The sequence below is a fragment of the Notechis scutatus genome, chromosome 1 (genome assembly GCF_049901735.1).
Source record: "Notechis scutatus isolate UNSWTSFEM ecotype Mainland chromosome 1, rNotScu1.2, whole genome shotgun sequence".
Taxonomy (NCBI): Eukaryota; Metazoa; Chordata; class Lepidosauria; order Squamata; family Elapidae; genus Notechis; species Notechis scutatus.
Genome location: NC_142009.1, coordinates 96,214,645 through 96,230,715, shown reverse-complemented (window position 1 = coordinate 96,230,715; position 16,071 = coordinate 96,214,645). Strand labels below are relative to the sequence as shown.

Genomic DNA, 16,071 nt, shown 5'->3' with positions numbered 1-16,071 from the left:
TATGCAAAGGGATGGAAAGATTTAACGGTATCCACTATGGAGCAATGGTTGGGACAGTTAAAGATTTTGCTGAAATGGATACATTTACTTCTTTGATTAGAGAAAAGACATCTCCATTTATTGAAGGTGCAAAGCTCTTATTGATTTTTTTGCATAAAATTTTTAAAAAACCCTTGCAATTAATGGATTTGATTAGTCAGGTTAGATTACAGAAAGAAATGTAAAATAACTTTTTAGACAAAGGTTAAAATATATTTGTACTCATACTATAAATGCACTGAAGATATTGGAAGGCAGTTTATATATTTTCTTTTCTATTTTTTTCAACTCTTTTTGTCCCTCCTTTGTATTTTTGTATTTTGCTTCCCCCCCTCCCCCTTGATTTACATTAGTTTGTATTAGTTTTTAATATTCTTTAGTTTCAATGAAAACTTCCAGCTTTAGTTTGCCAACCGAGGAGGCATTGAGCCAGCACCTAAAGCCTCTGCAAACAGATTGGCCTACCTGCATCTTTTGCTTTTATCTCTATCTGCGTAAGATTACCAATCAAATTTAATTTTCTTTTTTTCTTTTTTGTAAGTGAATGTGATCTTCTTTTAATTTTTGACATATCAAAATCGATGGTAGCACCCTGGCCTGCATTGTCAGAATGCAAACAGAATTGCACAGGGAGGCCAAGCTTCTCTGCCCAAGCCAAATGGTGTGTGGATGCCAAGACACCACAGTGATGGATAGACTCATTAGTGATTCAGTTATGAACAACTAAACTGGGAGCCAAGGCAGATGCTCCAAGCACAAGCCTTTATGGGTGGGGCAGTACAGGTGTTATCTTATTCTGGGCATATAAGTGAGATCTAAAACCTTTTGGGATGGTTTATGCTATTCATTATTATTCCAAAACAAGTAAACAAGAAAGCTTAATGTTGAAAGAAAAAGGGAAAAAATAGCTCTGATATTCACACTGAACTAACAAAAACATAGCTAAATGGGGACTCAGGATGTTTTTTTTAATCCTTATTCATTGTCCTTTCTATTGGATGTTATAATTGAAATTATTTTATATTGTTCCAGAAATGTGTTAATCCATTTGAAGTTTGCCAAAGCATTCAATTCCATCCAACCATTGATATTCATTTCCTCTATACATTGTATACACATACGTATATCCCAGTGGTGGGCTTCAATTTGTTTTACTACTGGTTCTGTGGGCGTGGCTTTGTGGGCGTGGTGTGACTTGGTGGGGTGGGCTGGTGGGCATGGCTTAGTGGGCATGGCAGGGGAAGGATACTGTAAAATCCCCATTCCCTCCCCATCCTACTAACCTGCTTTCCAGTTCCATTCTCCTGTGCAGGGCAACGAAAGAAGACCCAGCCAATCAGCTGGGACTCGGGAGGCAAGAATAGATGGGGTGGGGCCATCAGAGGTGATATTTGCCGGTTCTCTGAACTACTCAAAATTCCCGCTACCAGTTCTCCAGAATTGGTCAGAACCTGCTGAATACCACCTCTGGTATGTTCACTGAATAAATCACAGGACAGAACAAGCTTTTTGATTATTCACTGACTTCAAGAATTCAAGAAAAGTGCTACAGAAAATGAAAAGAATTCACAAAACCAGACTTCAGTTTACATCAATCCAAATCAACTTGTCCAAAAATTAGATGCCAGGTCATATTCCAAAAATATCTGGCAGATCATTGGCTAGACTTACACTAAAGCAAAGGTATTCAAATACAGAACCCCTCCCCATGATTAAAGAATTTGTATGACTCCCCCATGAGTAAAACTGATAAGCTCCGATATTTTAATAATGTGCCACCATTTAACATTGAATATGTTCCTTATCATTCTATGGCCCCCGTTGCATATGGAAAATCATAATTTTATGTCATTTTATCCTATTTTACATATTTATGTATTAAATTATTATATTTTAGCCTATAACTATTGTATTTTACCCTACTCTTTTAAATTGTTTGTTTAGAATTTTTTTGGCAATATGTGTTTGAACCTGTACATTGATATGGCCTATAGGGTAATCAATCAATCAATCAATAAATAAATAAATAAAATAAAAACAATGCATATGGAAAATCCACCATAAGAACTCCACTCTCCATTCTGCCACCTACCTATCCAAACAGACCAGGACTAATTGCTTAGGACGGTGCCCCTGCCTGCTGGTTCTTTTTAAGCAAGAAATTGGTCCAGGTATGCGTTGCCTTCCCAATAAAGATTGTGCGCACCCAGGTGGAGTACTGAATTTGCTTGTTGCTTCTCTGTCAGTAAAGCACAGCTTTTGTAGTTACAGAAGTGCCTCTTTTCCACTCTACTATGGAAACAATTTCCCTCACACCCAATCCATCTCTGGCTTCTTAAAGATTCTTATTTGGCTTATGCTCAAGATCTCTATTAAAAGGAACTGAAGGACCACAAAATTGGGGAAGAGTCACATCCTTCATTCAAAAGTATTATGGGATCCCTGGAGCAATAACTGGTTTTAGGCAGGAGAGCTTCTGAATGGCAATAAAGGATATGTTTATACAACACTTAATCTCTTACTAGAAATCCATTTCCTGGAATTGCACAACGTACTGAAGTATAAACTAGCTGAATGGATAGATAAACAGGCTGGATTCACTCATTTCTCTCAGGTAATAATTTAATATACGGTATATTTCCCTGTTGTGTGCTTTCAGCTGCTACATCTTGAATTGTGTGACATGTTGTGTGAAATCAATGGACATAAGGAATCTGGTTGAAATCTTCTCAGTTCCCTTTAGGCCAGAGCCCAGAAGTTCCAGGCACAACCTGGCTCGGGGACTTTGGTACATGCAATGTCCTTTCTAGGCTAATATCCACATTTCAACTTCAAGCATTTAAAGGCTGTGCTTGCACCCAGAAAAGCCAGAATTTAAATAGAACGCAGGAAAACATTGCTGTCTGTGAAAGAGCATCTTAGAAGCAGGCAGAAAAGAGCTATTATAATCTGTCAGGGTCAACATACCCATTATGTTAAGAATAACCCTGGCCCTTTATGAGTTGGTAGTTCCACAAGATCTGTACACACTATTTTCTCCACTGGAAGGCACTTCAGGATAGGCACTAGCCAATGAAAGGAGATGGCATTCACACAGAGCAAAGGGATAGCCAGGCAGACTTAGGCTATGCTAAGCAGCAAGCCAAGAAGAATATCGAGAAGTAGGTTTCAGCCAATGAAGAACACCTTATGAGCAAACCCTGTTCAAGATCAGCAGCAGCAACACAAGTTGTGATCAGGGTTTTATAGAAGGATGGAAGATAAGAGCAAAAAATACTACACAAATTGATATTACAGATGACCATGCTCTAACCCCCCAAATACTTTGTCAGACTGTTTATTTTCCTCCCACCATTGAAAGCTTAACTGCATTGAGGAAGAGAAGTTCATTCGCCTAAGCGAAGTGAGGCGTGCGACTTTCTACTCAAATTTGTCAAAATGTTATTTTGTGTGGAGAAACTGTAGCCATGACCCTACATTTATTGCCCTAGAAGAGCATAATGGAAGAAAGCAATTCATTGGTAGAATTCACACATATTTGAAATTCAAAGTAAGACATGGTCAAATGATCCAATATTTGCTATATAAGACATAAAGCTAAAAAGCCCCAAAATACTTAGAACTGCACAGCTATGTCTGAAAATATATATGTTTTCAATGAAGGATGTGGTATGACTTGATATAAGGCAATATTCTTGAGCAAGAGTTGTAATCCTAGGCAATTATTCTTTGGAATAACAAGTGTATGGTTGACTTCTTCCAGCAGTTTCATGCTGAAAAGCTTTGGGAAACAGGATGGAAAAAAAACCAAAAAGGGCAAAGGAGTTTCTTAGCACTATCTTCTCAAAAAGTTTCTTAGATAGAATTCAGCAATTGGAATTCAGGTACACAAGCTCCATTCTGGCAATATGACCTGGTAGCATTGCATATTAGAGTATTGTATTATGAACCACAAATGGTATCAGGAAAACCCACCACTACCTCATTCCTCAAAACCAATCCTAACTGAAACAATGATTTCCCTTCACTTTACTAGTGTGTGTGTGTGTGTGTGTGTGTGTGTGTGTGTGTGAGAGAGTGTATGTGTATCTATATCTATCTATCTATCTATCTATCTATCTATCTATCTATCTATCTATCTATCTATCTATCTATCTATCCATTTACCTACCTACCTATCTATCTATCTATACATACACACACACATACAGACAAAATCATTTCCCTCTCTCTCTCTGTTTGTGTGTATGTGTTCCTCTGTGTGTGAGGGAGGGAGGGAGAAAGAGAGAGGGAGAGGGAGGGAGAATTAAGACATCAGTCACCAACTCTGACCTTAGAAGTGCGTTCTCAACTGCACAATGTCTGTACTTCTCACTTAAGGATTTTAATTCATTAGAAAATGAATGAACTGGGATAAAACGAACATGCCTATTCTCAAGCAATAAATATACAATTCTAAAATTTATATCTAAATTCTTAGTGATTAGAAAATGCTTATGGACTTTTGCTAGAAAAAAAGAGAGGAAAATGAACACAATTTCTGGGTTTAAAGATCAGAAAGGCTCATAGAAAGAAGGAAATTGTGATGCAGTCTCATAGAGGGCAAGGTATAATTAAAGGACATTTCTGATATATATTGTCTAGGCCTTGCCCTTTTTTGTAACATGGCATCTGGCAAACATACATGCATTTTATTCTGAAAGGATATGGCGGCACACTTGGCTGCTGCAGCTTTTCGCTCTCTGGTTTGGTGTGTGTGTTTGGTGATATATGTGTCTGAGTCTTGTTGCATGGGGGAGGTTTATTATTATTTTAATTATTTTAATTTTTAAATACTTGCAGTGTGATTGTGATGTAGTGCTTGGGGCACTGTGCTGGAGTAACTTTCAAATTTCATTGTATTCATGGAATGCAATGACAATAAAGGTAAAAAAAATTCAAATTCAAATTCAAAATTCAGTTCAAATTCAACACACACACACACACACACACACATTCAAGCCACCCAGTATATAGACATAAGTAAAATCTCATATTTATTTATTTGTTTGTTTGTTTGTTTATTTATTTATTTATTTATTTTTGTCAATTGCTTACAAAATAATAGGTATAAGTAAAAACCTAGTTATGAATACATGGATACATATAAAAAATAAAAATAAAAGAAACAATAGGACAGGGACGGTAGGCACGTTGGTGCACTTATGCACAACCCCTATAGACCTCTTAGGAAAGGGGTGAGGTCAATAGTAGACAGTCTAAGGTTAAAGTTTTTGGGGTTTGGGAAAGAAACCACAGAGTCAGGAAGAGTATTCCAGACATTGACCACTCTGTTGCTGAAGTTGTATTTCTTGCAATCAAGTTTGTTGCGATTAAACTTGAGTTTGTATCTATTGTTTGCTCTTGTGTTGTTTATGGTTTGACAGGTAGGACATTGCAGTGTATGATTTTATATACTATACTTAGATTGGACCGAAGGCGACATAGTTCTAGGTTTTCTAGGTCTAGAATTTCGAGTCTGGTGGCATAAGGTATTCTGCAACGAGTAGAAGAGTGGAGAACTCTTCTTGTGAAATATTTCTGGACTTTCTCAACTGTTAATATCAGATACGTAATGTGGGTTCCAGATTGATGAGCTGTATTCGAGTATTGGTCTAGCAAATGTTTTGTATGCTCTAGTTAGTAGTGTAATATTACCAGAGAAAAAGCTACGTAAAATTAGATTAACAACTCTTAACGCCTTTTTGGCTATGTAGTTACAGTGGGCTCTACCACTTAGGTCATTAGAGATGAGTACTCCAAGATCCTTGATAGAGTTTGAATCATCAACAATGTCTTGACTATTCAGCCTGTATTTTATTTTCTGATTATTATTTTTTTGCCAATATGTAGGACAGAGCATTTATTTGTTGAGATTTGAAGTTGCCATTTGTTTGACCATTCTGATACATAGTCAAGGTCTTTTTGAAGGGTAGCAGTATTGTCTGTGGTGTTGAATGGCTTTACATCATCAGCGAAGAGAACACAGTTGCTCTTGATATGATCACAGAGGTCATTTATGTAGAGTATGAAAAGAGTTGGTCCTAGAACACTGCCTTGGGGGCAGAAATGTTTCACTTGGACCATACTGATTCAACTATTCCAGAGATCATCAAAGTAAATCTTCCAGAACAGGAAGTGGTGTATATTGACCCATCTTAAACCTGCTTCTTTCTGAGGAAAATTTATCTCCAGAAAATGTTTGGCCTCCCTCCAAAACATCTGGTAAAAATGGCTTAAGTAAATAATGGAATGTTTTGGTGTTGTGGGAATACTCTGTTCCTGGAATAATAATGGTATGTGTTGAATGTCCCTATTATGCATGCATATCTATACAGAATCTTCAGATTGGTTTCAGCCAACATGGGAGAAGCTAAGCATGGGACAAGATTTTCCTATGGATTTTGTTAACTACTTACTTCATCTTGAGATTTTCATCTTAAATTCTGGGATATCTTCCTTGTGGGTCAATGTGGAGGTTAATGCCAAGTAATTTAAACCCCCTGAGCAGTTGGTGGACTGTTTACTCAATCCATATAGCTCATATCTGGAGCATGCAAGTTGTAACTATTTCAAACTGCCTAAAAACTATGAATTTCTTTACATAACAATCTCACTAAACTGGTAAGCAGAATGCTTCCAGATAGTGAAAGAGTTAAGAGATATGGATGCAGATGTACAAGAATAAGTCACTTTATCCTCTTCCTTGGAAAAGGAATTACTCAAAGCAATAATTGCCAAGTAATGATGATTTAAAGGAGATTTTTCACTGACTAAAAGTGGTAGTTTTGGCAAGTCCTCATTACCTTTGAAGATGCTCAAGATTCAGTTATGACTCCACTTTCTTGATATGTCTGCCAGTGAACCATATAAAAACCATTAAAATAATGTCTGCTATTCTGTATTTTGCTTAAATAGCCAATTAATTCTTTCTCTTAGGCTTTTTTTCTCTTATTGTTTTAATTCTAGGATTTAAAAATTTCAACTGCATGTATATTTTTAAATTAAAGCTCAAGGCTGAGCTCTTGGATTAATTAAATGAGATAACATGCAATGCAGTACCAATGAGCAGTCCTGAAAAACAGAATGCTGTAAGAATGCTTTGTTTTCATAGAAGTGTGTGAAGTTCAGAGACACTGACTACTCAGTACTTGGACTGCTTCTATGAATTACTTACACTACTCTGTATTTGCAAGATTTGAATGGAATTATTTTCAGTTACCTTACTATTTTTAAACAAAGACAAGTTAAACCAAGGTTTGTTAAACAAGTCACAATGTCCTAGCTTACGCATAATACTAAGCTGTAATATGTGAATTTATGTGTCCTATTAAATCATATTCCTCCACAAATTGCATTATATCTTACTTACATACAGGAGCCTATCCTGTATGGTTAAGTTATCACATTATAAATATGCACAGCTGAACTGGCCTCATCTATGAAGTGGTTAATGTACTGGAACAGAAACTGTGAGACCGTGAGTTCCAGCCTTCCCTTAGGCACAAAAGCCCACCTCACAATTTTGCCTTGAAATGTATAAAATAAAGATGGCATATATCCCTGTTAATAGTGATAATAAATAATCATAATCAGAAATGGCAGCTGCTGTGCCCCAGTTCACAGATATGTGCCTGTCAAATGCCTTTCTCATTGTTCCCTGAAGTAGGTTGTTGCTTTCAGATGTACTGTCCCATTGGCAGTTCTGAATGTATAACTGAATCATTGATCACACCATTTTGCAGTATGGAAGAAGGTGTACCATGATCTGTTCCTCAGACAGAAATATATGTGGGGCTAGCTTTCTGACAATATGTTATCAGCTTGATTTTATGAAGGCCAGCCTACCAACGATACACTAACCTACACAGAATTTACCAGCTTGCAACTTAAAAGAATGAATCCCACAGAAAAAGAGGATATGGAGTGAGTGAGGTTTTCTCCATCATTCCTCTTGCCTGTTCTACAGAATGGGAACTAAAATTCCATATGTGCACACCAGATAGAGGAAGGTGACAGTTAAACAGTCCTTGCAGCAAACTGATGCTAAAACTGATGCTAAAAAAATTGGAATAGATATAATAAATAACAATGATTTCCTGTCAGATGTCTGTCATACACAAATCTTTGAGGAACTGGACTCTTTGTTTTTATCAGAAGGGCCTGACCATTAATGGGTCAGGATAAGCCTTACCTGCAGCCATAACTTGTTCTTCACTGCATCCCTTCCTGTAGCAATGCACTGAAATGTTGCATTCTGACCTGCATTGACCTCTACATCCCCCAGCCTCAAGAAATGAGGAGATTTATCTGCAGAGATAGGAAAAGCAAAAAGTTACCAAAGGGTGTGCTCAGTCACATTTTTAAAAATTATTTTTCCCCCAAAGATAACATAGCATGGTGTCTTTAGGGCAAAAGAAATTCATACATGGAAGAAAAAAAATTGTTTTAGCTCAGTAAGAAGAATGGCCAAATAAGATGCAAAGAAATTGAAAATCTGAATGTGAATTTCAATAATATTCAATGTAAAAACTACTGCATTAATAACACAAATGATCAGATTTAATTAGCTATATGGTATGGTAGGTTGGGGGGAAGGTGGAATCCCTGTCAGTAAATATCATCTGCATTGTAGACAGAACATTGTTTGAACCAGTGACAAACCTTTTTATGCTTTCTGCATAGCCTCAGGGAAAGCTCTATGACAAAACTCTGTGTACATAAAAATTGGATTAAAAAAAGGCACTGACAGCAGATAAGGTATATTATTATTATTATTATTATTATTATTATTATTATTATTATTATTATTATTATTATTATTATTATTATTATTATTATTATTATTATTATGACAATGTTTCTTAACCTCAGTGTTTCTCAACTTCAATCTCAATTTTAAGGGGTGTGTACTTCAACTCCCAGAATTCCCCAGCTAGTCCACATAGAGTTACTAGAATTACTGAAGTTGAAAAATATTGTATTAAGATAAGTAGAGCTCAGTGTCTTTTGACTACATGGCAATCCACATAGAGGTTTTGGGTTTTTTGCAGAAATGCAGATGCAATTTGTCTTTGTCAATTTGAACTTCTTCCATGTTTTTTTTTTGGGGAGGTAGGTGTGTGTGTGTGTGTGTGTGTGTGTGATATTCCAATCTAGACTGTGGGTTTGAGATTTCATATCCTACTCCTAAATTATCAAGGATTAGGGATAAGAAATATTGTTTATTCATTTGTTATTACACTCTTCCAGATTATAATGAATTTCTTCAAGTCTGTCTGTGAGGCATCTTAGAAACTTCAAACAATTTGGATGTACAAACATCCAAATGATATCAGGTCCTAGAAGCACATTTCTCCAGAATTTTAGCTGCTAGTCTGGATGGCTAAATCTTGCTAGTCTGGATGGCTAAATCAAAGAGCCACGGTGGAGCAGTGGTTAAAATGCAGTATTGCAGGCTAATTCTGCTGACTGCCAGGGGTTTGATCCTGACTGGCTGAAGATTGACTCAGCCTTCCTTCCTTCTGAGGTTGGTACCGTAAAATGAGGACCCACATTGTTATATATATATATGACTGTGAGCTGCTCAGTTACCTTATGCAAGATGAGCTGCCAATAAATTTTATAAACAAACAAACAAATAAATCCTTGGCCTTATTGGGGAACAGCCAATGTAACTTGCTTTGGCTCTGCTAGTGCATACAACCTGTCAGCCCAATAGGACATATGAAACTTAAAAAACCCAATGCTGTATAGCTCAGGAGCCAATGCTATACGGGTCAGGTTTTCACACACTTTATTTTTGTGTGAACTAAGCAGGGACTTGTCTGAGATGTTTACTTAAGTTAGTTTCTTTGACTGGGATCAAAAGCTTTCTCCATGCCAGGGAAATGCGAATGCCCCATTGGATATTAGGCATCTCCCTTCTTGATCACATCACAAATGACACCATTCAACAATATTTTGGGATGGCACCAAAGAAGATGAGAGAAGGCCAACTTCGCTGATATGGACATGTCCAAATAGCAGCACCTTCCACCATGGCCAAGACTGCCTACAAACTAGAAGTCAATGGCTGGTGACCTCATGGGCAACCAAACAGAGCTGGCAACACAGCATCAACGAAGATATGCAAGTCATGGGCCTGCACCCTGGAGATGCAGCTGACCATGCAAAGTGGCATTCAATGATCTGAACAGTGGATCCTGCACCTGTGGGAATATGCTAGGAAGAAGAAAAAAAAGTTTCTTGGACTGGTCTCAAGCTTCACTTATCTGACCACTGCCCAGATAGGATCTCTTCCTTTGGTCCTTCAAAACCATCCCAACTGTACTTGATGCAACCTGGAGATCTACCCAATTGTCAAGCTATTTTCTAAAGCACCTGTAGGCCAGACAAGGAACAATGGATGGAAACTGAACAAGGAGAAATTTAACTTGGAAATAAGGAGAAACTTGCCCTCGGAAGTTGTGGGAGAGCCATCACTTGAGACCTTCAAAAAGAGATTGGACTGCCATTTGTCAGAAATGGTGTAGGGTCTCCCGCTTGGGTGGGAGGTTGGACTAGATGACCTACAAGGTCCCTTCCAACTCTGATTATTCGTTATCTGTCTCTATCTTCTGTCACACGAATTTCCAAAGACATGACCCCAAATAAAAAAAAACTGCAAGACCTATCAGTAGAGAGATAGCTGCCCATATCCAAAACCAGACATTTTTCAGAACTTTTACAATACATTTTTAAAATAGGATTTATCAATTGTTGTTACCTGCTTTTATTATTGGGAGTAAAATGAATTAAAAAATCCAGCTCATAGTAAAACTATTAGATACCCTTTATTTCACTTTAATTACAATCCATTAAGAGTGAGAGAGAACCACTGAATTGAAATAATTATGTGATAACAGAATAACATTTATGACTTTAACATTATCATTTTTTTCTAACATGTTAGAAAAGAAAAAGATAGAAAAACAGTGGTAGCAGCAAGACGCCAATGGCTGAGTGAGTAATGAAAACACCAGTCTGACAATATTGAGCCTCACTTAGAAAAGACAGAGAAAAGTGTACCTCTTAATCATTACTTACCACAAGGGTAGCTCAGAACCTGGATGTCATCAATGGCAATGTAGCCATTTCTTCCATCTGAGACTTCAGCCTCAAATATTACCTGTCAAGGAGAAAGGAGAAATGTTTACAACACACACTGCAATGGAATTCCCATCGGTCTGGAATGAGGAGTGCATTTTCTCATTAAAGCCAAATGTTCTGCTATATTTCACGAACAGATTTAATTGTGTTCACTGCTTTTTATTTATTCAAAGATTAAGTTCTTAATTAATACTTGTCAATGCTCACTTTTCAGTGGCCTGTTACGCAGAATTTACCATTTTAAAAAGAGTTACTTTCCAGATAAAAGAGACGACGATATTTCAGCTTTTTTTCTGCAATATTGTCTAGGAGACAAGCCTTCCAGAGTGACAGTGAAAATAAAAACTGAATTTGCCTGCAGCTATTTTTATTCTTTGCTAAGCATGTGATAAAAATGTGCATGAGGAAGATAAGAAGTGAAAGTTTTGGCTGACCGGGTTAAATTGTAAAAGCAACAACCAAGGTACCCTGGAATTTAAACTTACAAAAAATAACATTGCTCCCAAAGAAGAGTCGGAAGCAGCTAAGGAAAGTGAAAAGGGAAAGGTTTGGCTTTTTTTTTTCTTTCTCTCTCCTTCCCTATACTGACAACTAAGAGACTTAAATAAGAAATCGGAAAAATCCGCTTTGACATCAATAGGCAATTAAGCTGAAAATAAAACAAAATGCCAAAGGGATAATAAAGATTTCTGGACATTAAAAACTTTCTTTTTCATAAGCAGGAAGGGAGAGAAAAAGAATAAGGGCAGGATCTGGAAGAGGAGGAGACTGCCTGGAATTAAAAAGAATCTAAAGTAAAACTTCAACAAGACTTCTAAAAGATACATTTTAACTGAAACTTTGCAACTAAATAGAACCCAGGAAGAAAAGTTGGGATTATTTGGTGATCTTTGGATTTTTGGTTATTATATTTGAATGACTAAAATCAATCGGGTGGTTGTTTAAAAATTTATACAATGGCACCACTTCTGGATGAATTGAAAATGGAACTTAAAAAGTACAAAGAAGATGTACAAGAAGGGAAGGGTTCTTTTGGCTTCATTTTTCAATTCTTAGAAATGGAGATTTGGAACTATGAGAAACAACAAGAAAAGACTGCAAAACAGGAAGACTGGGACAAAGAAGCCATCTTTAATGAACAAGTAATTTTATGTGGGGAAGAAAAAGGAAAGGGGGGAAAGAATGGAGAATTTAAGACTTAAAAAAACAACCAAAGAAAAGAAAAATAATTCAAAAAATAAGTATAATACTGGAAAGCAACAGAAAAGGGGAATACAGAAGAGAAAAATAGAGGTAGAGAGACAAGGGGGTAAAAGGGGGGGAGAGAAGAAGAGAGGGAAGAAGGAAAGGAAAAGAAGTTACAAAGGACTGAAGCAAGATATAGACAAACAGGACCTATTTAGAGATAATGGGTGAAAATCTAACTGAAAAAGGGATTCTGTAAAGGTACATAAGATTGTATTGTTATATTAGTAATAGAAATAACTTTCAGGCATGATATTCTGCTCTGAAAAAAAAATCGGGGCCGGCCAAAAGAGACCCCCCGCCATGCGCCCGGGGAGCGCCCGCTGCCTTCCCTCGCCAGGGCCGGGCGGCGGCGTGTTGCATGGAGGCTGGTCTGTGGCTGGCCCAGCTCCCTTTTCCTGCTGCTCAGCGGCCTCTGCTCGCACCGCCCAGGCTCCGCTCAGGTATCCGTCTGGGGCTGTCAGAAGTTGCTACCGCCGGCGCAGCTCCACGCGGCTCCAGTCCCGCGTTGCCTCGGGAAGGGAAAGGCAAAACCAGGAGCTGCTGCTACCGTTGCAAAGCGCCGCCGCGGCTCTTCCTTTTTGCCTTTCCCTTCCTGAGGCAAGGCGGGACTGGAGCCGCGCGGAGCCGCGCCAGCAACTCCTAACTCGGGGCCTCCGTGGGGAGGGGAAGGAGGAGAAGAAGGGGTGGGGGGAAAGGAGGGGGCGATTCCCAAAAAAATCGGAATTCCGATTTTAATCGGAAGAATATCATGCCTGAACTTTAGAAAATTGGAAACAACGTATGGTTAAAATGAGGGATAAAATAGTTAGTGTAATTTAGTGAAATGTTTGTGAATAAAATAAATGAAATAAAATAAATGAGAAAATTGAATTAGGAAGGGAATATTAATATTAATGATAGAATTGACTTGGAATGGAATGTTGTTTTAATTATATACATTTATAATTTTTTTTCTTTTTTTAAGAATACAGTGTGTATTTTAAGAATGAACCAAGCAGAATCCGAATGGAAGTTATATATTATATTGAATGTTACAACTTTAGGGAAAAGATATAAAGGCGTCATACTCCAATCAGTAACTACAGGAGAAATTTTGTTTAATGAGAAAAGATAATAGATAATTGAAACAGGACAGACAAAAAATATAAATACAACGATTTGAATTGAGATGAGATAATTAAAATAAAATTGAGAAAATTAAAAGAGGGGAGAAGCTATGCAGAAAATGTAAAATAGTAATAAGATATGGAATAGAATATAAAAATGAGCATGAACCTGAATTTGTGTCTGTACGAAGAAATGTAACCGGGATTATGCTGCTTTCAAAAAAAGATGTTTTATTTGTATTTTTTTTCTCTTTGTGAAAACTCAAATAAAATTTACAAAAAAAACCAAACTAAAAATATTGTAAGAACATACAAAAACTTAATTATTTTCCTCTTTTATAAATATAATGATAAAACCACATTAGTTATTGTACTCAAAAGGCTGTAATTTTATAGTTGTCTGGTTCTATACCTGTAGTAGTCTATGAAGTTCACCCTTGAAGAAGGAATTCAATGGCTATTATATAAACATTATCTTAGCCAGAATAGATAGGTAGCATGATGGAAAAGTTCAAGATTTTCCTGCTTTGATTCTCTTTAGTAGAAGAGAGATAAATCTCTGCCAAGTTTTAAGCTTTTGTCATTATAATTTATAACAATAAAATATCTTTCTGTAGTGTCTCTCCTCTGAATTGGCTTAACTTGAATGGTTGACAACAATTTCCACCAGCTATTGTGTTACCAGAGAGATGGTTTAGATTCACTGTTAAAGATGCAAAGGAAAGGAAAGAAGACCAAATATAACCACTAGCACTTAGCAGAATAAGATACTTTAAAGAAGAGTTCTTCAATGTTTCTGGTTTTGCAGACAAACGGAGGGGGGGAGGCCCAGAGGGGATATTTCTGCATAAGTGGCAGGCAAGTACATGTGCAGCTTCATTTGCACAAGCAGCAGGTAAGTGCACCTGTGGCTCCTACAAATGGAGCACGCCCGCACACGGTCATCTACCGCTCGCACAAGTAGGGATGCACATGCCCGCATGCTCACCCTCTCCCCTACTTTGGGCAGCCTGATTCTGAACATCTTACAGCCTGGTAGTGGGCCTGACCTAGGGGTTGGGGAACCCTAATTTAAAACATAAAATATTATGCCATTGTGTATTTTAGAACTACTGGGCTTTTTATTAGACCTGTCTACAACACAGAGATCTTTTAAGGAAGACACTCTTCTGTAATGGGAAGCAGGAAATCTGATAAATAAATTTTGACACTGAAGGAGAATGGGTGGTTAAAGCATCTCAGCAGGGACCCCCCTTAGTTTTAAGGGAACGTAAAAGTAAAGGAGTGAGAAATACTTCTGAGTTTGCAAGATTCTTTTTTTTTATATTAAACAAATTCTATTGATTTTCAAAAACAATACACAAACAAACAAAACATAAAACATAAAAACATAAAACATCTTTTCTGAAAGCAGCTTGATCCCGGGTTACATCTCTTCGTACAGACACAAATTCAAATTCATGCTCATTTTATATACCATTCCATATCTTATTGCTGTTTTACATTTTCTATATAGCTTCTCCTCTCTTTTAACTTTCTTAATTTTATTTTATTTATCTCATCTCAGTTCAGATCATTATGCTTATTATTCTTTGTCTGTCCTGTTTCCAGCTATCTATTATCTTTTCCCTTTAAACAAAATTTCTCCTGTACACTGATTGGAGTATGACGCCTTTATCTCTTTCCCCTAAATTTATAACACTTAGTGTTATAACTTCCATTTGGATTCTGCTTAGTACATTCTAAAGTTATACACTATATTTTTTAAAAAAAGAAAAGATTATAAATATGTAATATAATTAAAACAACAATCCATACCAATTCAAATCTATCATTAATATTAATATTCATTTAAATCTTGAACATTTTACACATTACTTTTCAGTTAAATATCATACTTTTATGGGAACACTTATAAACTTTCCATAGTTATTTCCCCCCCCCACTTCACATATTTTAAAACATTGTGTCATTAAAATGTTCCCATTCCTTCCTAATTCAATTCTCTCATTTATTTCATTGCCTTCCTTTTGTTCACAAAAATTTCACTGAATTACACTGAATATTTTATCCCACTTTTTAATCACATGTTGTTTCCAATTTTCTAACATTATTTCTAATACAAATATAACAATACAATCTTATGTACCTTTGCAGAATCCCTTTTTCAATTAAGTTTTTACCCATTATCTCTAAATAAATCCTGTTTCTTTACATCTTGCTCCACACCATTGAAACTTCTCATCCCTTCCTTCCTCTCTTGCTTCTTCTCCCTGCCCTTTTTACCCCCTTGTCTCTCCACCTCCATTTCCCTCTTCTGTATTCCCCCTTTCTGTTGTTTTCTAACAATATATCCACTTTTCACCTTATTTTTCCCTGTTTTGGTTGTTTTTTTAAGTCTTAAAATCTCCATTTTCTTTTCCTCCTTTTCCCTTTCTTCCCCAAATAAAGTTACTTGTTCATCAAAGATGGCCTCTTCTTTGTCCCA

The 16,071-nt window shown here is 36.8% G+C and overlaps 1 protein-coding gene across 28 annotated transcripts in view; it reads right to left on the bottom strand.

Annotated features, from left to right (window-relative positions):
- PTPRK (protein tyrosine phosphatase receptor type K) overlaps positions 1–16,071 on the bottom strand; it is a 404,892-nt gene that overhangs the window by 200,670 nt on the left and 188,151 nt on the right. For all 28 annotated transcript variants that reach the window (XM_087972104.1, XM_087972119.1, XM_087972125.1 and 25 more), the window contains exons 4-5: positions 11,167–11,248; positions 8,273–8,388 (exon numbers count right to left, since the gene is read on the bottom strand). In XM_087972104.1, the coding sequence (XP_087828230.1) occupies positions 8,273–8,388; positions 11,167–11,248 (198 nt within the window). The remainder of the gene's footprint in view (positions 1–8,272; positions 8,389–11,166; positions 11,249–16,071) is intronic.